Source organism: Alosa alosa, chromosome 9, assembly GCF_017589495.1.
Source record: "Alosa alosa isolate M-15738 ecotype Scorff River chromosome 9, AALO_Geno_1.1, whole genome shotgun sequence".
In the NCBI taxonomy this organism is placed as follows: Eukaryota; Metazoa; Chordata; class Actinopteri; order Clupeiformes; family Clupeidae; genus Alosa; species Alosa alosa.
Genome location: NC_063197.1, coordinates 16,654,644 through 16,677,468, shown reverse-complemented (window position 1 = coordinate 16,677,468; position 22,825 = coordinate 16,654,644). Strand labels below are relative to the sequence as shown.

Sequence of the window (22,825 nt, the reverse complement as noted above, 5' to 3'; positions counted from 1 at the left end):
ATAGTTTTATAGTATAGTAGCCTATATGCCTTTGCGGTGGTTAACCAAGCAGTGTTATTTAACCTACATGCTGCCTCAATAACTAGATGTTTATATTTTTTAGCCGTTGTAGGCTAATATTTAATGGTTCATATCTGCCATTACAGGCCTATCACGGTGTTAAATCCCACGGTTTCCTACCTCCATGATAATATTGCCCACTCAGTTTACTGTCTATTATTAGAGGAATTATTTGGAGTTCATATGCAGGCAATGCAATATGTGTGGACATGAAAAACTACATTGCACTAGTATCGATAGCCCTACTGCAATTTACTGCCGAAATACTGTACTTGTTTGTCCCATGACAGCAGAGCAGTTATTTTTGTAAGGATAAGCTCTCCTCTGTTGCAGGAAAACAAATATTAGCCTGTGCTTCTACCAGTCAAATCTAACACCAAGCTACACCAAGTTAATTCAATGAAATACTCCCACTGCGAATGGCTTATTTCGGCTGTTTTGTTTTGTGTCGTGCCACGTTGTTTGAACATGCACCAGGTGGCAGTAAAGTCCTAGCTATAGACACGTGGCCTACGGCAAGCCATTTTAACATTTACCCGCCAGACTGGATATGTATTGCAGATATCTGTAATTCCAGTTAGAGATATCTACAATTTGATTCTGACTAGTCATAACTCCAGTTGAAGATATCTTTAATTCACCTCAATTCAATATATCTACATGTTCCTTTTCAGATATCTTGAATTAAGTTTTGACTAGGTGAAATGGCATTGTAGATATCTGTAAATGGAATTATGACTAGTCAAAATGACGTTGTAGATATCTCAAACTGGAGTTAGGGATAGGCCTAGTCATAATTTGATTGTAGGCTAGATATCTATTATCAAGTTATAGATATCTTGAATGAGTTTTGTTTAGAGATAAATTGGAGATATCTATAACTTTCATTCTGCCTAGTCAAAATGTAATTATAGATATTTTGAATTAGAGTTTTGACTAGGCGAAATGACGTTAGAGATATCTGTATTGCTATGCAAATTAGGCCCGCATCCTAGGCTACTTTAGGCGGAAGCAGAGCGTGTTGTTGTTCAAATCATCAAATCACATAGCACCTGTTAACTGTTAACTTTGTAATTAGCACTAATTAGCATAATGTCAGAGCTGCCAGAGGGCGAAGGAGTTTTTAATCGTCTTTTTAATGCTGCAGCCTACAGTATAGACAGGAGCTGGCAGCAAGAATTGATGATTCAATGTTGCTTTTCAATGTTGATTTTTTCGATTACAGCCAACATCATTATGAATGGAGTTTCCTGTAGATGGTGCTGGTGCATTTAGTAGCCTAGGCCTACTAATTTATGTAGGCTACGAAACAGAGATCAAGCCAGTTGATAACGTGAGAGTCTAATAAACCACACGGTGTCCCTGAGTTTTAGTTATTTTAGATGTCAACAAGACATTACAGCCATGACTGCTTCTTCTTCTTCCATTCTTAGAAATAATGAAATAAGCCCACTTCTTCTTCGATTATGTTGGGGAGGGGAAATTAGCCTACGGACAGAGAATGTCTAATAAGTAGACGGGCTCTGCTACGGATCTAGAGCAACATCTTGCACAATAATTTGCACTAGTCATAATGACGTTTGAGATATCTTCACCTTTCATTCTGCCTAGTCAAAACTGAATTAAAGATATCTGCAATTGTCATTTAAAATGTGTGACGAGTTGAATGTTGTTTTCAATGACGTGATGACAGATATCTGTAGCCTAATTCAGTTTTGCCTAGTCAAAACTAAATTACACATATATCTGATGTTTCAACTAGTCACAATTATGTTACAGATATCTTGAATGACAATTCCAACTATCCAAAATGTAATTGCGACTAGTCAGAAAGACGTTGTTGATATCTACAATGTTAATGTTAAAGGCGTCTGCTAAATCCATAACCATAACCATAACTCCAGATAGTCAAACTTAGCTGGTAAATGTTAAAATATCGCTTGCCATACGTGACCTTTAAATCAGTCCCTGTCAGATCTTCAAGTTTTCTTTCTTTATTTTTCTTTTTTTTTCTTTTTTGAAGATTCAAGTTTTTTTGTTTTTTTTTGTTTTATAGTTATGTTAAAATATTGCAACCAAAAAAAAACTATATCAGAGAATTTGTAGATGGGCTCTGCGAATGTGTTATCGCTAAATGACAGGAAGTTAGAATCATAGCTAACGTCACAGCCAGCATTTTGCAACTTTGTAACTCATGTTAATGTTATAAGACAGCGATGGCCATTTCATAACCAATCTCGTTACTTGCTATCAAAGATCTTGCAAGTTCCCCTGCTCTGGCCATAAACAGTAAAGGGCCCTGGCTAGCAAAGATTCTAGAACAGAGCTGGCTAGTCATAGCCTAGAAATCTAGACGCACCCTAGCGCATTTGCTGCCAGGGCTAGTCTAGCAACTCTCCGTTGGCTTGTGAGCTCGAAAAATGAAATTTCTATCAGGCCAATCAAATCGTGTATAGAGTCGTTAGGCGGGCTTAACATAATGATTGATGGCAGAGTTGCAACGGTTTGGCTTGAATTCCCTGCTACTTGAAAACAAATAAGATGGATGTTGTTGTTGGTGAACAGTGTGTTTTACTTTCAATAAAACCTACGTTCCGCGCTCCTGCAATCCTACTACTTTTCTTAAATTATCTTGATTGTATCCTGCTGTCGGAGGCAGGCATGCGCTTATTTGATTGGTTGTAATGCAGACCTGCGAAACGAAAGTTTACCTTAACCATCAGCGTCATCTAACAACTAGGGCCTACCGGCCGCGCGCAGCAAGCATGTCGAAGAGAGTGAGTGCGTGCGGGTAGGCAACAGTTCGGAGAGGGTAGCCTAGTAAAAAAAAAAAAAATTCGGTTAGATTTGAATTGATAAAATGGGGCACGAGACGGAGGAGTATTAACCTGACCCTAGCCAGATGAATTTCGTTCCGCTTAGCTCCGCCTAGCTCACATCCATCTGGGACCTCTTCCATTGAGAGTGATTTCTGCAACCGATTTTATGGTACAGCCAATCAGGACGCAGGGCGGGAGTTTCATAGATGTGACATAGCGTAGAAGCGAATGTGAGACTGTTATTAGCGTCACGGGTTGGCTTCGATGTGAGTGGTTGAAGTAGCACGTCAATAGATGACAGACAAGTGGCTTATTCAATCATGCAAGCATTTTTTGATTAGGCCCAGCCTTCGGAAGCAACACTTCAATGGATAGGTTCCAGATGGATGAGTGGAGCTAGGCGGAGCGAAATTCATCTGGCTAGGGTCAGGTTAGAGGAGTATAGGCCTACAATCAAAGTCAGGGCCAGCGGCGAAGAAAAAGAGATAGGCCTACACAGGCCTACACTACGCCGACAGGGTGAAAATGGGTAACTTTTCGGAGTCGGTAGGCTAACAACTTAATATTATGCATAGTATTGTTAATGTTTTATGTATTAGCCTTATATCTTAAAAAAGCTGGTGAAAGGGCATTAGAACCGTTTAGACTCAGCAACCTTAAAGTGATCAATGAAGGCACCATTTATAGTTAAACATTTGCAGCATTTGTTAATAAATTATTATTTAAAACCAGTAATAGGCCTAGTATAATTAAAGGCATTTAACATTAATAAAAATCATAATTTTTTTTTGTCCCGGGTTTTCACAAATCAAATGTGGCAACCCTAGCCCAGACCTACATTTTAATGTGGGTCTGAATCGTCAGGCTAGGCTAGTCAGGCAGTCTAGAATCTTTGGTCCCCGGTAACGCTGTTGTCATGGCAATCGTCGCGTAGAGAAATACAAAGTTACCTAAAGGCCGCCATGAACAGTAGGCCTTTTTACCACCTTTTGTTTTCAGCTTGCTTATGTAATATTTGTCTCACTGCAGATTTTTACACAAATAATTGGGCTGTTCAGTTGGCGGGGACTTCCGCCGAGTCTGTTGAGAGGATTTCAAGAAAATATGGATTTATCAATATGGGAAAAGTATTCTTAAGCACAAGATAGGCATGCTACGTTAGCGTTGTAGCGTTTTTTCTTTTCACTGATGTTGGCTAACATTTGAGTTTAGCCATATCCCATAATGAATGCTATTATTGTGTTATGCAGATATTTACAGACAGCAATTACTATCACATGAAGCAAAGGGCAGTGTTAAAGCAGTCGTTTCAAACTCACTTGCACAGTGTGCGACTGAGGAAGGATCCAATGGTGAGATTATTTGAAATTAAAGTAGGCCTATGGAATTGAATTCATTTTAAGTAAAATATATATTTTTTTTTTTTATCAGTGACAGCCTAAAAGGCTAGCAGATGGGCAGCATTTTTTGCATGTTATTAGGCTACAACAATAGTCATATACTAGCTCTTACAAAATAATTTATAATAATAACTAGGCTAATAACAAGCTGTTTTCTGCAGTACAACTTCAGTTTTTTTTTGTCACACGCAGGATTTTTGTTGTAAAGGGTCTGTCTTTAGGCTATAAAACTGCAAGACTAAATGTTAATTGGCCAACAATAATTTACTAGATTATTATATCCACAGCCTATGGTTGTCGGTGCTAGGGTTTGTTTCTGTGTTTGAAATATAATAGTAAATTATATAATTGAAATATTATATAATATAATTAGTTAAGACCATGATTGTATAGAGGGCTGGTTCATTCATCATGTTATCTGTTAACTCTATGCTGCAGATTATCTGGTTTGCACAGCAGTCAGGAAAGTCCAGGAAGAAACGACACTCATTCATACCCCCCAGTGATCCTTTATTCCATAAGCAGTGGCATCTGGTACATATCACCTTTATAGATGCTATTGCAGTTTAGCTATATAGTTTCAAATAATGTATACATTTCAACATGTTCATCTTCCCTTAGCTGTTCATCAGCAACCCTTGAGAGTTTGCTGTCAATTGGGCCTGTAATTCCTCAGTTCCTAATTTCAATTTTAGCAATATATATTTCCAGAGTGAATCATTTGGTCACAATATTGTGGCAGCATGGACTCGTGGGTACACAGGCAAGGGTGTGGTTGTGTCAGTACTGGATGATGGGATTGAGAAAAACCACCCCGATCTTGCTGGAAATTATGTGAGCTTGCAAGTCATGCACCTGCACATTGAACCAATTTAGAAACTAGTATCATGCACTCTTTGCCAAACAATTAAAAGTACTTGTCATTTTTATTAACTCTTTTTATGCCTATCTGTGTTTATAAAGGATCCTGCAGCTAGCTATGATATTAATGACATTGATCCAAACCCTGACCCACATCGTACACTTTACAAAAGGAACAGGTAAATATTCTCCCTCTGAATATTATAGAATTGGTGCTTAAAATTAGCCTGCAGAGATTGTGAAAATGTACTCATATTTTCTACTTCCCAGGCATGGAACGAGATGCGCTGGACAGATTGCATCTGTAGCAAATAACAGTGTGTGTGGTGTCGGTGTGGCATATCACGCTAAAATCGGAGGCATGTGGTAACTGCTTGAGCGACAGCATTTTGCATAATTTGCCTGTCCTCAATTATGCTCTGAGTGGCCATTATGTTCGCAGCATCTGATATAACGCTACGCTTGTGCTGCTTTGTTTAGGTATACGGATGTTGGATGGGGATGTGACCGACTTGATAGAGGCCAAATCTCTCATCTTTAATCAGCATCACATTGACATCTACAGCAGCAGTTGGGGCCCACCAGACACTGGTTCAGTAGTAGATGGGCCAGGGTTGCTGTCTCAGGAGGCCCTCATCAGAGGAGTGAGCCAGGTATGGCTTCATTCGGGCTCTTTCTAAGTCAGTTAGATTTCACATCAAAGAAAATATTCTATATTTGGAACTTCTGTAATACTGCCTGCTTAGATTTTGTAGCTAAAGCAGTTGTTAAGTACATGTGAGTGTCTTTCAGCTGTTTGGAATTAGAGCCTTGTTTCAATGTGAGTAGTCTTTTGGTCATTTGGTTACGGCTAGCCCACTTAAATTTTTATCTGGCACCACAATGTTGTTTTTGAGAGAAATCACAGGTCAAATGTTCAGAGCATCCCCATTTTGACTCAAAAGTGACAACATCATCTGTCTTTTCGCTGGCATACCCAACTGATTATATGGTTTCCAGACTCTCTGTTTCCATACTGAGTTAACATGAAAAGCTTGCTCTGCAGGGCCGTGGCGGCCTGGGTTCCATTTTCATTTGGGCCTCTGGGAATGGTGGCATGAACATGGACAACTGCAACTGCGATGGTTATGTCAACAGCATATACACAGTGGCCATCAGTAGCACCACAAATAGGGCAGATGTGCCCAGCTACAGTGAACCCTGTGCAGCAGTGCTGACCACAACTTATAGCGGGGGTAATGGCAACCAAGAGAGAATTGTAAGAACCTCAGTCTGGTATGACCCTATATATATACACATTTTAGCATATGTTTAATTATTATGTACTGTAGGTTTAATATTTTAAGCACACCTCGTATCTACATACATTTCCTAAATTAAAATCACAATCTGTTTTTCAAATGATAGTATTAGCATATTAGTATTAACATATGTATTAACGTGTGTAATACTAATATGTTAATATTAGTATTAACATATGTATTTTTATACTGCTCGACTGTCCAGGTGACAACAGACCTGAATGGGGCTTGTACCACTGACCACACTGGAACATCAGCTTCAGCCCCCTTAGCAGCTGGGATCATCGCTCTGGCTTTAGAAGCAAAGTAGTGGCTTAATTTTGGTTTTGCAATGCTATAACTGAGAGCAGTTCAGTTTGGCTCAGTTGGGTAGTTCATCCTTTTTTATTTCTTTCACCCATAGCCCCACACTTACCTGGCGTGATGTGCAACACCTAGTTGTACGAGCATCCAGACGCCACAATCTGAAGGCAGAAGACTGGACAGTGAATGGAGCAGGGAGAAATGGTGAGGGCTTCTTTTATCTGATAAATTAGTACCGGTACCATGAAGACAAAACAATTATTTTAAGAAATCCTCACCTTAGTGCCTATTCTTTTAAAATATTCTCACCTTGATGTCTATTGTTGTCCATGTGTGAATGTGCTGCAAGAATGTATCAAAACCAAATTCCTTGTCCTTGTAGCTATTAAATAACTTGTTTAAGTAGTGGTGAAGAGTTACCCAATTAGTTTAAAACCAACTGAAAGGGTCATGCTCCTACCTGCGATAACAACGTTGTATATTGCAACTACATTCATTTGTTTTATAATGCGATAACATTAATTCCGCAATGTCAGAGACTCCATTCTCCGCGTTGTAAGTCAGCGTAGCATCAAAATGTGTGGTGAAGAGTTACCCAATTAGCTTAAAACCGACTGAAAGGGTCATGCTCCTACCTGCGAGAACAACATTGTATAATGTGATAACATTAATTTGTTTTATAATGCGATAACATTAATTCCGCAATGTCAGAGACTCCATTCTCCCTGTTTTAAGTCAGCGTAGCATCAAAATGAGTTTGAAGTCAAGAGCAACATTGTATGTTTTGAATTTTAGGTTAATCATTTATTTAGTCTATACATATACTTCCCCTAAAGATGTGGTTATGCATGATAGTCATACATGTGATGTGATACTTGGTTTGAAACTTGGTATGAAATATGAGTTATGCTTGTTTGCGATGGTGTTTGTTTTTAGTCAGCCATTACTATGGGTATGGACTTTTGGATGCTGGAAAGTTGGTGGGTTTGGCCAGAAATTGGAGTGCAGTGAATTCACAGAAGAAGTGCCAGCATGTGATTCTCAAATATATGCCCGTGTAAGATTTCAGTCTCCTATTTGCATTTCATAGAAAGGTCACCATGAACAATAACACATTGCTTTCAAAACCTAGAGGTTTAGGCCCAAATGCATTTTGTTCGATATAAACTCACTTTTGCTATGTGGGGCATCATAGTTTGCATTGTGCTTTTTCCCTTCAGCAAGATTGGCCATTATCTCCGCATCAGTTGGAATGAGACAGCGTGCAGATGGGATAGGAATCGCATCAGGTCCTTGGAGCATGTTCAGGCACAGCTCTCATTGAAACATGTGCATCGTGGAGACCTCACCATCACACTTTTATCTCCCGCAGGAACTCCCTCCAACCTGCTCACCAGGAGGTAGTCTCAGCCAAATAAATATTCACCTTTCCATAAATAAACAAAACAAGGACTTCACCAAGTGGACTAGACCATAACCATTGTAAATCCCCCAGACATTTTGATCGATCCAGCGCTGGATTCTCTGGTTGGAACTTCATGAGCACCAGATGCTGGGATGAAGATCCCACTGGAGTCTGGTCACTCATAATAAGAAATACTGGCGACCGCCACAACATCGGTAAATTTGTCAAAACCTAAAACCAGGCCATAATTCTGTGAAAGAAAGATTCAGACTGATTTGGAAGACTATCTTGCTCTTTTATAGGGGAGTTAACACATTTGCACATTAACCTTTATGGCACTGATGAACATATATTTGGACGGCGCATGGAGCGGACGATGATCCATCAGTGTACTGTGAGGAATAACAATGGAAGCTGCAAAGGTAGTCACACATGGTCAACTCTACTTTTAACTCTACACATGGATACGAATGTATTGTAAATGATGTATGTGTTGCCACTTAGTGTGGGAACTGGCAACAGGTAATCTGAATTTAACTAGATTAAATTAATTGTACACAACCCAAATGTACTTCCATTTATTTTAGCAGTTCTTCTATAAATTCCTCAATGCATAGTCAGAGAAATCAGCTTTGATATGTTTTCCTCCCCTTTCCCTGGGTAAAGACTGTCCCTACCCACTGTACATCTTTGAGAACATCTGTGTGGTGGCCTGTCCTCCCCACTTCTACGAGTTGGACAGCAACAGCAGCACGTATCCCCAGCGCCACTGCCTGCCGTGCCACCGCAGCTGTGAGACCTGCAGTGGCCCTGAGGGGACCCACTGCCTGGACTGTCCCCCTCACTCCACCTTCAACCCCCAGCTGGGCATGTGCAGCTCTCCCAACTACAGGTGCAGGAGAGCATGAACCGCACAACAGCAGTGTTGGGCATCATGATCGGGGAGCCCATACTGGTTCTGTGCTTGATGACAGTGGTGGCGTGGCTGAGGAGCAGAACGTTCACCCCCCGCCTCAGCCAGGTGACCTCAGCAGCACCGCAGCTCAGAAACCTGGCCGACAGTGTCAGAAACAGCATTACCAGCAGGAGCACCCATGAGCCCTCGGATATGGAGATGGTCATTGTAAGTGTGACGGAGGACCAGGCAGCAAGACCTGGCCAGAGCACAACTCTCAGTGGCCTCCTTGAGGAGAGAAGACAGGCTTGACTTATTCTAGTTTATGGCAATTAACAAACAAAGTGTTTTTTTGTAGCGGTGCCGTTTTTTCTTTGGTGCTGGAGTGTTTTTATTGTCTACAACAAGGTTTTAAACAATAGTTTATGAGTGTTTATTTTTATTTTTTGTTAAATTAAGGTTTTTGCATGTAAATTTAGAGGGTTGGGGAACATATTCATTCAATTGCAGTACAGCATATCAAAGGGTATTAAAAATAGGCCGGGGCACAAAAGACACGCAAAGAAACCATCAGAATATCCACAAACACTGAGAGAAATGTTCCTAGCTGCACTGGCTACATAAAGGCATCCACAATAAACATACACTGAAATTAACAGTCCTGCACAAGAGCAGCGAAACACAATTTAAGGATTTACTGGCTTGGAGCTCGCTTTTACTGGCGCAGCTTGAAGCTAACCCGAATCGTGAACCACAGGAATGGGATATATTTGGAGCAAGCTTCCCCATCACGGAGCAGAGTTCAGCAGCATCCCCCATACACTCTTGAGAGCTCCCCGCTCTCTCCTTTAGTGTCTTATGTGTCACCAAGACTCATGGAGATGTTTTGGGGCCAGGCTGAGGGACGGGTGTCGTTAGCATACACATCCTGCGACCCAAAGAAAAGGTCCCTTGAGCTGAGGTCAAACAGACAATAGATGTTGAAAGCAAACACGGCGAGGAGAGGGAAGATGGTGAGTCCTGATCCAAATGCTCTCCAGGAGCTGCAGGTGTGAAGTAACAGCCAGTAGATAATCCTTGGAGTAAGAGAAGGTGAAGGGGTACAAGTGGCATGATTAGTTGTATGATTTGACCTGTGAAAGGTGTGTTAATGATTAAAAAAGAAGAATATGTCCTGTCAACTCCTCCTCACAACCAAAAATGCTAAGATGTGCTCAGTGATGCTCTCACAAATATTTCTGTGCAGACGAAGGTTAAAGGGTAAAGGAGACTTTTTACATTAACCTTGACTGAGACCTATACCACCATAACATAGAAATGCTAACCTTCCTCCGATGAAGACTCCAGCTAGGATTGGAATCATCCTCAGCTGGTTCTGAGGCAAAAAGGTGGCCAGGATGAGTAGGTTGAGGATGTAAAGGAACAGCTGTACCACAGAGCCCACCACAAAGACCTGCACAAGAGCCGCAGAATTGGGCTTTTCCACCACAGGCCTCAAGGAACCAGAGCAGAACCGGCATACACCGGCAGTCAGCATCGCTGGAGGAGAGGAAAAAGCTAATTACTGATGTGACTCAAAGACTCATGTAGTGGACACTGAAAGTAATTGTTAGTTAAACAACAGAAGAAAGTTGGGTGGGGCAGAGAAAGAAAAAAAAAAACGTCAGCCCTTTATTTCCTATTTTTGCCCAGGAAATTACTGTGTTTGAATTTAGAAACCTAGCAGGACGGCCTTCTCGTCCTTTCATGCTGATCCATGTGTTGTTTCAAGTGTAGAGTAATTCCAGAGTAAATGGTCCACTCTCATTCAGGTTCATCCTTCAGGCGCAAGTCGCCCTTTAATACAGATCTGCCATCAGTTTCCCATTACCCAGCCTAACTATACCCATAATAAGACCAAACTTTAAATTAGTCCTGAATCCGTGGTTAGGGGCCACTTTTACCCTCCCTGGACATCTGGTACATGGTGCTGAAGTCTAAAGTGTAGAGCAAAACCCAACTCACCAATCAAGATAGGAACAGCAGCAACTGCACAGCAGCTGAGAGTGAAGACCAGTCGGCTAGTTGTGTCAGGGCACAGAGGTGCTTCTACAGGGGCGTATAAATATAGCGCGTACAGAATCCCTGGCAGACACAGAAGGCAGGCAACAGTTGAGCAGAGAGCTGGAACCCGCCCACTTTTGCAGCATCTGCTGCAGCAGCAGCACCCACTCTTGTGCTCCGAAAGAGCCAACCCCCCGTCACAGTGATCCTGGTCAGGTGCAGTCCAAAGGCCCAGTTCAATGGCTTCTGGTGGGGATTGGATAAGGGGATGGCTTTCTCCTATCGTTGACTCTAGCTGATTCGATCCTGATGGACTCCACGGTTCATCTCCCCCACTGGGTAGACCGTTAGGTCCATGAGGAGGTGGTTGGATGTGGAACCTTTCAGGAGTGCTTTCAGCCGGGTACACAGGGGCTAGGTTCATGGTGATAGGATCGTCTGTGGTTTCCTCCACGTGATTATATGGTTTCTGGTGTTCGTTGAAGTAAGTGGGTCCTATGAAGCACAAAGTAAACTTGAATATGGTTACCAAATTAGATTGATCCATAACATGTCTGAACTCAGACAGAGTGCTGCTACAAGTTATATGGTCATATTATACAGTCTTTTATAGTTCTTGACAGAGGCATCTTCTCACAGTGAGCAGACATGTTCTCCTCTGCACAGTCACACATTAACATGCCAGAACTGAATTCTAAAATGGAATATTTGGAATGGGAAATGGAAATGTCAGTATTAACATGAAAACTCCATGTTCAACTTGAAATTGAGCATTAAGATATCACAAATATCATTTTCCCTATTGTTAAGTATGGAGCCCCTAAGGGGAAAAAAGTTTCTGGTGAGCACACAAAACTATCTTGTGCACACCAGAAACTCACAATTTTTGAGCACTTGGAAGTTCTGGTGCTCGCTTGAAACTTTCTGGTGAGCACACAAACGATATATGTTTTGCACATGTCCCCTTAGGGGCTCTTTAGTTAAGTGATTTAATTGGGTTAAATATTAGCTGGAGCCCCCTAAAAATAGGCCTAATGTGGTTTGATACATTCAAGGACATTTTCACTTCACTAATTATTTTTAAATTACATCTTGAGGACACAGATAACTTTGCCAATAAACCAAATGTGTTTTTTTTAACATGAGTTAACATCACTTACCATTATGGTCCTCGGCAGCCTGAGTTTGGAGACACAGTTGAGAGCCAGGTATGGAATGAGTGGGAGAATGGAGCTCTTCCACAGAAGACTCTGGGCTGTCAGACACAGGGGCCAAAGAAATCTGGGTGTCCAAGTCGAGGAATGGAGAGAATGAGAGGCGTGAAGGATCAATATCCTGTAGTTGATTTATTATGTCATTGATGGACTCCTTCACACTTTCGATTTCCTGACTTCCTTGCTGATTGTTGACAGTGCGTCGTGTGGATGTCATTGTTGGGCCACCTGGAAAATAAAACACCGTAGACTAGGTTTTTGATTGATATTTCCAGCACCTCGTTGCCTGGAAATTCCTTCTGTGGCTGCCATGCCGTCGGTAGCTTCGGATTTCTAAAGCCTTGTTTGGAGTGTTTGTCTAAAGGACAACCATACGGGTGTTCAGACGATCTTTCCGAGTCGTGCAATATGAACATCTGGGAATTCAATTTTAGAATTTCCCCCCTGGGGCAGCGCCAATTGTGGCGGGCAACGACGTTTGAGACATCCACATTCTGTGAATAGTAAGAAGATACCCACATTCTGAAGAACAGCCTTTTCAGAACGCATAAGTGGAGTAGCTTAAGCTCTCTTAACGAAATAGCGAAACAGACTAGCTCTTAGATTCTTTTATTAGGCTACGACGCCTTCATCAGTTTGAGTCTCATTGTTTCAGGGTACCATAGGCTGTTGCAATATAGGCCATCATCAATAGGCTACATACCGTCAAGAAACTTGGGATCTACTACGGATGCTTTAATTTAGCATGAATCGTAATTTGCATTGCATAAAGTTCTTGAAGCCTTCCCTGAATTTTAAACTATTTTAATTAATTTGAATATCCAATAGCCTCTTAAAGGTTAATTATATGCTGAAGAACAAGTCATCTCAGAGTAGCCCATTCTTTAGTGGGCAATACCTAGCCTACCTTTGGTTTACTTTTGTTTGTAGCTCTACGGCTATTCAAAAGTATCTACCAGATAATTCAGCATTTTCTCTCGGCAAGAAAGGTGGCCTGTTTCCAAATTCCAAAATAAAAGAGAATAAAAGTCTTGCATATTCGTTCAAATCATTTTAAAACTTACATGTAACTTCAGAAGAATTAAAGAAGGAACCAGTTCCTCATGGAATATAATCTCTCTCGTCTACGCCGTGTGCTTCTTATTCTCTTTCCTCAGCAAACTCCCCAAACTTCAGAATCAAATTTCAAGAGAGACAAAATACTACACTTTAACCCCCGCCCACAGTTGTTCGGAATACTACACACAGAGAAACACCATATGGAACGAATAACTGCGTTACGGCTGGGCGGTAATTTGGTAACCCCCTTTAGACTGCCCTGCCTGTTTGGTGTAGTCGATGCGGAGCAGAGATACTCAGGGACGTTCTCAGTAGCCTTCTCCGATTGGATACCAACACCAACCAAAACCATACTTTCTTCTTCAGCAAATCTGTGGCGGTACAATTTTGTTTATCAATGTACAATTACATGTATGGGCTTTTACATGTAGTGTACTTGAAACGGGGAAAAAACTCGACAATCATTAGGGATGCTGATTTTTATTGTATAAATTAAGCCTGGATAAAGGATGAAGGGATAAATAGCAATTTTTTAAAAGAATATAAATCACATGTAGAATGAATATTTACAAAAAATTACAAACATGAAATGTACAAGCCTGTGCCATGTATGAACCTTTCCAAAATGAATGGATGAAAACCATACACGTTTTGCTTAGAAGCTCCTCTATTGCACACATACATGGACATGGAAAGTTAAATGCTGGCCATCAAAATACAAATCTGAGATTTGCCATTGGTCTATTGTTCAGTATCAGTATGTAGGTTGGCCATTATTACTGTGGTAAAAGGTAGGTGATGAACATTCTTTGTTCAAGAACGGCTGAAAAAGGACGAAACCAGAACGTGGGTCCCGGGACTTTAAAGAGGTGAAAGAAAAGAAGCCTGGTTTGCCTTCTGCACAGAGGTTTGCATAATGTGATGTGGAAAGTCATGTCCATGTGTGTGACGACGAATGGGATTAGCAGAGATGGAAGAGGCGAGGAGCACTGAGTCGAGCTCAGAGGTTAGTCTTCAGACAGGAGCCTGTGGAAGTGATCGGTCCTTCTCTTCAGCACCTCCCGAACATCCCCCTACGCACGCAAAAATGAACACAGTGAACATAGATAAAACAAGTTGAAAGGCCTCTGCAACCCAAGTCTGTACATTTTTAAATACAGGTGTGCAAATGTGTTTTGCACCAAATACACTGAGGTGATAGTAACAAAAATGTGAGCATAAGCCGTTTTTAATTTGATAAAAAAGAATCTCTGACTTCAAATTTACTGATACACATTTGTGACTTTTGGCTACAAGTACAAAATCTAATGTGATCAGGAGTGTCAATCACATTTCTTAATGACACACTGACTGGAACTTTCAGAAGTTTCAGAGCTGGTCCTATTTTATGTTATTTGTAACCGTATGGTGTCAGTGAATGTTGTTGCTAACTGCAGCATTCTGTGTTTTACTGAAAATTACAGATTTTAGTGTGTAACGGTCTTCTTATACAATATAAAACATACCGCTTCAGCTAGTTTTTCCAGGTGGGGTATAAGCCTCTGAAGTTCTCTGTCGTCCTCATCCCCAAACCAGCTCTTTATGGGAATCATGTTCATCAGCTGGAGAGGATAAATCAACACAAAGGGGAAATCGTGTTAGATCGCTCTTCTCATACATCTCAACTTAGCGGAAATTTCACTGAAGACGGTCTTCGTTGTGGAAGTAGACGTACATGGTATGGATAGGTGTGAGGAGCGTTGTCCAGGATGACTGTTCTCATTGGGTCCCTCTCCAGCACACTCAGGTCTTTCACGTAGTGTCCCAAAACACAGCAGCAGTGTTCTTGGTACAGGCGATGACTAGGAGGGACAAACATTTTGTATGATGTCAAATTCCACAAGAACAAAGAAACCTTCAACCTCTACAATCATTCATTAGTAGTGAGTAATATGTTTCAGTTTATTTAATTGTAAATTAAATGTGCAGAAGTTTAAGCTGACCACTAAGTAAGCGGGCAGTGGATTAAAAAAGGGCAATCTTACCGAAACAACTTCCTCTTGGGGTCCAAAATGTCCACAATTTTCTCAGCATATTCTTTCTTGGCTGAAGTGTAGATAAACATCTAAAGGAGAAAAAGAAAAATCTTTTTTAATACAAAGATGCTTGGATAACAAACTTGTGTCAGAACAATCACATTTTTAAAAATAAACTTTTTACAGACAAAAAAAATTTGTTGATGAAATATAAAAAAAATCGTGTCTGTCCACCTAGGTAGCGAGATGACGAACGGCTAAATATTAAGCCACAGTTGAGGCAATTTCATCTAATAACACTTCCAGACCTAACCACTCTGTTTTGACAGTGACAAATAGCACAGTGGTCAGACATTATGGTTATGATTTCTTTTAAAGGAATTACTTTAGGCAGTTAGAGTAAGTTATGAAAAGAATTATACCTCAAAGAGTTTTGACATGGCCTGTAAAAACTCTTTCACATATGGCCTGAGGATCACATAGACCTGCAAGAAAACAGAATATGAGACTGAGGCCATGTAATATAATATAATATATATATATATATATATATATATATATATTCATCGTTGAAAGGGGCAAGCCTTTTCCACTTACTTTATATTTGTTGTCCTGAAAATTAGTGTGGAATGTGTATTGAGCATCCTCAATGACACTGAGTGAGCTGAACATGAGTGTTTCATCCTAAAAATGCAAAAGGAGTTGAGTATCCAAAACAATTTTCAGAAACAGCCATAGAGGGCACACACATACACAAGATTTGGTATTCATTTAGCCTAGAGTTTTTATTATTATTATTTTGTATTTGGCCTTCTGCTTACATGTCTATCATACATAATATACATATTGTACATTACAGTACAGATACATGCAAATGAAGCGAAATGCTTTCATCACTCTCTGTGGGTGTGATGTGTGGGGACGATGTTACAGACAGAACTAGCTAACAAGCCAGCTAGTTGGCAATCCAGTTACTTGTCTTTTATCAGAACTGACACTTAGTGCTGGGCGGTATGACCAAAAATGTATATCAAAATTCTTACGGTTTCACGGTATATGACTGTATTTTTCCCCCCCCATGCATAATCAGATGTTCACAGCATTTTCTACAGGTTGAGAGGGGAATTGCTGCAGTACACGGACTAAGGATGGTCTATTTCACTGTCATGATGTATAATAACTCCACATTAGTGGTAATGCAGTTTTGCATGGCCCCAGAAAATTATGCTGTTTACAAAAGAGCCACTCATGATTCTAATGAAGAATCTAATCAGAATGCAAAGACAATTGCAGTCAAAATACAGAACTTTTACTGTGCAAATTTCACAAACATCTTGTATAAACCAATACAAAAAGTAGTGCAACTTGCAATAATTATACTTTTTTGAAAATTATACAATTTAAAATAAAACCTCTCTGCTAATATGCTTACTCTGTCAAATAGGCCCATCAGAAACATGCCTTATTGTTATTGTGTGGTTTACATGACGTTAGTGGTAGGCTAACGTTGACTTCATGTGGATGTGGATGTCTTTCTTGTTAGCCTGCCATGAGCTTCGGTTCGGTTCGCTAGGCAAAACATTAACAAAAAAGTTCGTTTTGGTGATGACAGTCAGGATAATTTCTAACTAGCCAGCTAGTATTGCTCAGTGCATGTCTATAACATGCTTTACTTGCTACCTGGATAATTTCAGCGAATATTCTTAAGGTGAGATGAATGATAAGAACATTAAACTTCACTGTGTTCAGTGGGTTGCTAACTAACGACATCACCTACTAGCCAGCTAGTTACAGCTGTTGAACAATCTCAACAGAATTTTCGTGAAGGTAAATCCAGAAAGGGTTAAACCGGAGCTAGTAATCAAGGATCTTTGGTAAATCCCTTTCAATGCAGTATCCCTTAACGTTTTTCCTTAACTAAAGAAACAATTTAAGGTATTCTGTGCAACACCCTTAAGTAAACCCCTTACCTAAGGATAAATTAAGCCTTAAGGGTCATACTTCAGGGGAAAAACCTTATGGTGTTTTGTGTTTACCCTCACTATGCCTCGCAGTGGCACCAAACGTTGTGTAAGCAAATACACCGGTGTGGCGGTATATTAAAAATTCATATCATAACGAAAATATACACCGGTATACGGTGTGAACCGGTATACCGCCCAGCACTACTGACACTCCATCAAATTAAGCCCCTCATTAAATGTCTAAATTACAACAGCAGCCCTTTACAAAGCCCTCCAAGCTATTATTTTGATTAAATTAACTGATTGAACAATGGCAGTCATGCAATTTTCCAACCATCAAATGAGACAACAAACATCTGACTGACAGCCACCCATGAAACTGACTCCTCATTTGTATAATATTCAGCTTTCCTCAACCTTTTTCACTCGCTTCGCTGTTGTACGTCACCGACGCCTGGCCCAAATTGAAACTGAACAGAACACAAAGCCTCGCTGCTTCGCTGTCATGCATCTGCACCGTTATACGTAAGGGATAATGTATAGAACGCCGGTCATTACTGGGAAAATAAGTCCCGACAGGCTTAACCGGACCCGGCGCCGCGGTGGAGGGGTCTTGTTCCGCCTGAAGGGACTTATTTTCACAGTAATGACCGGCGCTCTATACATTATCCCGCTTTTATTATAATGGCTACTTGCCAAAACGAAATAATAAACTCCCCTAATGATATGACTTTAGCCTACATAACCTAGCCTATTTGTTACCGCTCATCGTGGCATTTGCTGAGAAACAAATAGGCCTAGTTCGCAACACACGCCTGCTGAACTTGAATCAAACATTCTTTAGAACACAGCTGCTGATCAACCGTCTGCTTTCACGCTTGAATGAAGTTCCAGTCCTTATGTAGTGATATGAAAGACATTAATCAGAAGCACAAAACCCGCTGCCATTGACAGCGGTGATTAAATGCTTTGCGGGTGATTTATGTAGATTTAACATAGGCCCGAACGTTGGGAAGGCCCATTCATGTGAATGGAACGTTCTGCAGCACTCTGAAGAGCCGTGTAATAAAATGTGAATAATGAGTAGTTTTTAAGTGGCCAGTTGGATACACACAGGAGTTTGTCTTCTGCATTTCACCCATCTGTGAGTGGTAAGCATACACAGGGTATGCTATGTGGACAAGACCTCTGACACATCTTTACACCAACAACAGAAAAGGCTAGTGCTTAGAGAACTCACAAGATCCAGCACTAGAGTGGCTTGAGGTGTGCTTCTGGTCTTCGGTGGTATGTCTTTGATGGTAGGTCTTGAATGTTGGGATAGTGACGGAATATTCTTGATGAAAGTGAATCTGCACACAACGTAGAGGCATATTTTCATAGCAGGAGGGGTTTGGATTAACATGGATGAGTAACAAGGCATTTAGTGGAGCACATCAATTCGAAGTCAATTAAGAAGATTTACAGTGGTCACAGAGTTCTTGCTTTGGCCTATAATTTGCTACTGAGGTGTAGTCTAGTTTTATCTATTACAGTTCTTGTCTAATTTAGCAAAATGCTCCCCCAAATCCTCTACCTGTCTGTTCTGTAATATGAACCCTCAAAAAAAAGTACACGGTGATGGTTTTTTTTCAGCAACTACTATAAGACAACATAAGGCATTTTATTGCCACACATGTTGGTGGTAATTGTTGTTACAGAAAGAGGTAGCTCGGGGTGTCATTGTCAAATTAATATAAACCACTAGGTGAGTTGCACTGTTTTGAAAACAAACATTAATGGTTGTTTTAAGGACATGTTTGTGCAGGCCCATAGCCAGCCACTCTGAAACTGCCAAAGGCGATTCAAAACGAGTCAGAAAGTCGAGACAGGACCCATCGTCAACATTTCGGTGTCCACCACTCTAGTTCATCCAAAATAAACCTGAAAAGGGACTCTAAGTGCTAAATACCAGAATTATCCTTTAACACACCTGCTGTTCCCACTAGCAGCACTGGCTGTGCAGTACATAGTTGTGGTTGGGGTCAGAACACCCCACAAAAATGGGAGCCAACGAGGTTGTCAGTGTTGTTTAATAAGCTTTTTAGGTAACTCGACTGCTAGTTCTACACAAAAGAAACCTCTGTGATGCTTCTTTAACACATTGTTGCATTCCACTGCAGCACATTTAATGTAAATGTGCAAAAAACAGAAATGCAGATGCCAAGCAGAGGTGTCATGAGTGAAACAGACAATTTCTTGACTGCTTAATAATGGAAACACTGATGATGGGCTAGGCCGAAACGTTTGTCACCTATTGTTTGGTCATGGCCTGGAAAACCTTATCGGCACTTTAATATATTTTTTGATATCATTCAGCGCCTGTGTGCGGTTTCTTTTTCCACACTTTGACTGTGCTTTGTTTTGGAGCTACACACCAGGCGAAACATCTTTAATTAGACTTAAGGCGCAGATGACATCTTTTCATGTCAACTGACCATTATTTACACTAAAAATAATCTAACAACTTCAGTTAATCTTCACGTATTTGCCCCTTAACACAGGTAACACCGAAACTAAATGTGTTGGGAACACACACACACATACTGTTGAACTGAAAAAATCTAATAAGTCAGCTATAGCTAATTCAAAGCAGTGAAAACAGACTTACGGGCTGAAGACCTCATCACCGTCCTCCTCCTCGGCAAGAGGAGAAGAGGTGCCAAAGGCAAAGACGCAGGGCTCCGGACTCAGCAGGGCCACCCGGGGAGACTCCACATCTGTACAGAGCACAGATCAGACAGCACATCACCCCACAGGAACAAATCCCTTACACAACCACAGTGCCTTTAATGCAATCCCCAACTATTCCAAATTCACAAATACAACAGGTCAATCAACTTGAACATAAAACGTAGAAACATCTTAACTCATTGAATGCCAAGCTGTTTTCGGAAGCTTTGTCCTAGAGTGCCAGCAATCTAGAACATTGTTGATGATTTTTGTACAGCCACAGCATATTCTGTGTTGTAGCTATGAACACATACAATGGCTCGTTTGAAAGGTGAGACTTTAAGCTCTCAGTGGGTGCAAACAGTGTATTTCTACACGCCTCTGTTCCTGAGAAATCCCAAGCTAAACAGTGGCTAGTTTATCAAAATCCCTGTTTTTTTCTTCTTCTAGAAATGGAGATATTGCGTCTTTTATGACCTGAAAAGTGTTGCCTGCAAAGTTTCTGGGAAGAGATCTAACGAGACCTGCCACCTAGTGATAAACCCATGAAAATAAATTACCTGATTTTGACCTGGCGTGCATGTCACTGATAGGCTAATCAGTGACTGATTCGAAACAAAGCGGCAACCATCAAAAGCCGAGTTAAGATCAAACGTCCAGATCTTGCGTTTTCATGAGTTTTCGATCGTCGTATTTCATTTCCATTCATCACAGAGTTCCCAAAATCACATATACGGTGTGTTAAGAGTGTCTAGTTTCGTAATAAAAAAAAAACGTAATATTACGTTTTTGGCACTCAATGAGTTAATACCCCAGTTACATTGGGTTTTTTTTATATATAAAAGCAAAAATCAGTGATGCTGGTTAAGAACTCACTCTCTTTAGTGGGGGTGAGGAACCGCACAATGGGGGAATAGATGTTCCGTGCTGTAGGGCACAGAGGTGTGGGTGTGGCAGGTTGACTCTCGGCAAATGCACCCAGTCTTCGTACGCGAACTGGAGTTCGGAAGTTCACATCTTCAAGCAAAAACACAGCATACAGATCATCAGAAGACCCATCAGTAAATGATCCTACACCTTTTTTTAAGCAAACAAAAACATACCTTCTTTCTCCTCAAAAGCCAGGGCCCTTTTCCTGCCACCCATTCTTGGCATGGCGCGTCTAGTAGCCACTGGAACATCATGGCCATCAAATATATCCGGGGAGTCTAGCTGTATGGGCTCTTCTTCCTGCATTTGGCAAGGGGGGGGGGATTAGATGTTGGCATAACAAGGAAAAAAGCCCTACTGATGTTTGGTGGACAAATTCATTCGGGATTCAACATAAGTAAACACAACGACCTCCTAACTTCAGACCATTGGCTGTATATATAAGCTTTTGACACTGACCTAAATTCAATTTGATCCTTTTAACTTGACCCCTCCCCTGCCCATCCGACCAGCGCGGTAGTTTCGCATCACGTGACACTCAAACAGCAATGGCTAGAGAACATCTCAGCAACAAAAAAATTGGTCTGAACAAAGATTATAGTGCATCTATACTCTTTGATCTGGATGTCTGTTCTACACAAACAGCAACGTGGATTCACGTAACGTTATGTGGCTAACGTTAACGTTAGCATACTTAGTAATAACACGGCTGTATCGGAACTCCCCTATTATGATAGCTTAGCAAAGTGGTTGTCAAGTAAACATAACAGCATTAGCATAACGTTAGGCCTACAAGAGATACCGAGATTATTTATTTAACTATTATTTCATTTCACGTGTTACTACACTCGTTCAAACAGAACATCAGCATTTGGATAAGTTTCAAGGAAGTTAAGCTGTTATCATAACGTAGACTAACGTTAGATGGCGCTTTCGCACATTTTCCAAATTTCAGTTGAATAATGTAGATATTTAACTTAACATCAACGCCACCAAACTTAATTTGAACGGCCAATTGTACAACTTATAGGTAGTTGGTTTGCAATACTAACTTTAAAGTTACTTTAAAACGGTTCGACACGGAGGGCCTCCTAAATCACAACAATGCTAGAATAGCGAAAACGTTACGTAGCAAAATGCATCGAATGTCCTGTTGGCTAGGTCTAAGCAATGCTAAGTTTCTAGTTGTTAGCATAGAACTAGTTCTACGCCAAGTTCTAAGATAGCGTCAAATGAAATACCAGAGGGCAAGTACAGCTAATAACAAAATCACTACTATGACTCATTGTTCAGTTAATAGAGCTTGTTAATATACCTTGACATGATTCCGTTTCTCGACAGACGATGCTCGTTTGGACGCTTGCCTTCGACGACGGTTAACATTACACGGTGTAATGTTAGGTGTTTGAGGTGAGTCGCTCCCTAAAGCAATACTTCTTGATCGTAGTCTCATATTTAGGAAAAGCTGTTACTATTGTTTAATCATACAATGCGACAAAGAAAGAAAAGGCCGGCGTTTGAGTTAGTGCTCGCTAAAGAGGCGTCCAGATCCGTTCTAGGCTTAATGGCTACCCTACTGTTTTTTCTTTAGTCTTTTAAATCTGCCGGGGTTGGTCTATCAGCCAGCGTATCATGGCAACAGACGTCTTTACTGGGCGGAGACTTACCCTATCCGACTCCACGTGAGGAGACAGTCACGTTGCAGCGGTCAATATTATGCTCGACAGTAAACATGGTGAAAAAAGATCTGAGAAGCATGAAAATAACCTGTATTAGAATAATTTATGTAAAACACTATGTTGTACCCCACTGTTACAAAGAACCTCAAGGCTGGGATATTGAAA

General features: G+C 40.8%; 3 protein-coding genes across 5 annotated transcripts; 1 reads left to right on the top strand and 2 right to left on the bottom strand.

The window, feature by feature from the left end:
* Positions 1-3,796: 3,796 nt before the first annotated feature.
* Positions 3,797-9,446, top strand: LOC125300250 (furin-like). 3 transcript variants are annotated; one of them, XM_048251994.1, is made up of 15 exons: positions 3,797-3,848; positions 4,130-4,231; positions 4,718-4,813; positions 4,991-5,113; positions 5,243-5,319; positions 5,411-5,499; positions 5,621-5,793; positions 6,186-6,398; positions 6,647-6,747; positions 6,845-6,948; positions 7,681-7,801; positions 7,965-8,144; positions 8,240-8,364; positions 8,452-8,571; positions 8,816-9,446. In XM_048251994.1, the coding sequence occupies exons 2-15, from the start codon at positions 4,157-4,159 to the stop codon at positions 9,055-9,057; spliced, it is 1,839 nt and encodes a 612-aa protein (XP_048107951.1). In that variant the 5' UTR covers positions 3,797-3,848; positions 4,130-4,156; the 3' UTR covers positions 9,058-9,446. The 3 variants fall into 3 exon arrangements, with proteins under 3 accessions (XP_048107951.1, XP_048107949.1, XP_048107950.1); XM_048251992.1 differs by having other exon boundaries at positions 3,806-4,006; XM_048251993.1 differs by lacking the exon at positions 3,797-3,848 and having other exon boundaries at positions 4,015-4,231.
* A 419-nt stretch (positions 9,447-9,865) lies between these two features.
* LOC125300251 (transmembrane protein 79-like) lies at positions 9,866-13,449 on the bottom strand. Its single transcript, XM_048251995.1, has 5 exons — positions 13,366-13,449; positions 12,248-12,529; positions 11,049-11,582; positions 10,370-10,583; positions 9,866-10,120 (listed from the first exon to the last, which is right to left on the bottom strand). Exons 2-5 carry the CDS (start codon positions 12,516-12,518, stop codon positions 9,901-9,903), a joined length of 1,239 nt encoding a protein of 412 aa, XP_048107952.1. The 5' UTR covers positions 12,519-12,529; positions 13,366-13,449; the 3' UTR covers positions 9,866-9,900.
* A 375-nt stretch (positions 13,450-13,824) lies between these two features.
* Positions 13,825-22,599, bottom strand: ctdspl3 (CTD (carboxy-terminal domain, RNA polymerase II, polypeptide A) small phosphatase like 3). Its single transcript, XM_048251996.1, has 11 exons — positions 22,297-22,599; positions 21,155-21,281; positions 20,928-21,068; positions 19,990-20,098; positions 18,580-18,691; positions 15,973-16,059; positions 15,798-15,860; positions 15,385-15,464; positions 15,075-15,201; positions 14,866-14,961; positions 13,825-14,433 (listed from the first exon to the last, which is right to left on the bottom strand). The coding sequence occupies exons 1-11, from the start codon at positions 22,432-22,434 to the stop codon at positions 14,368-14,370; spliced, it is 1,146 nt and encodes a 381-aa protein (XP_048107953.1). The 5' UTR covers positions 22,435-22,599; the 3' UTR covers positions 13,825-14,367.
* Positions 22,600-22,825: the final 226 nt, after the last annotated feature.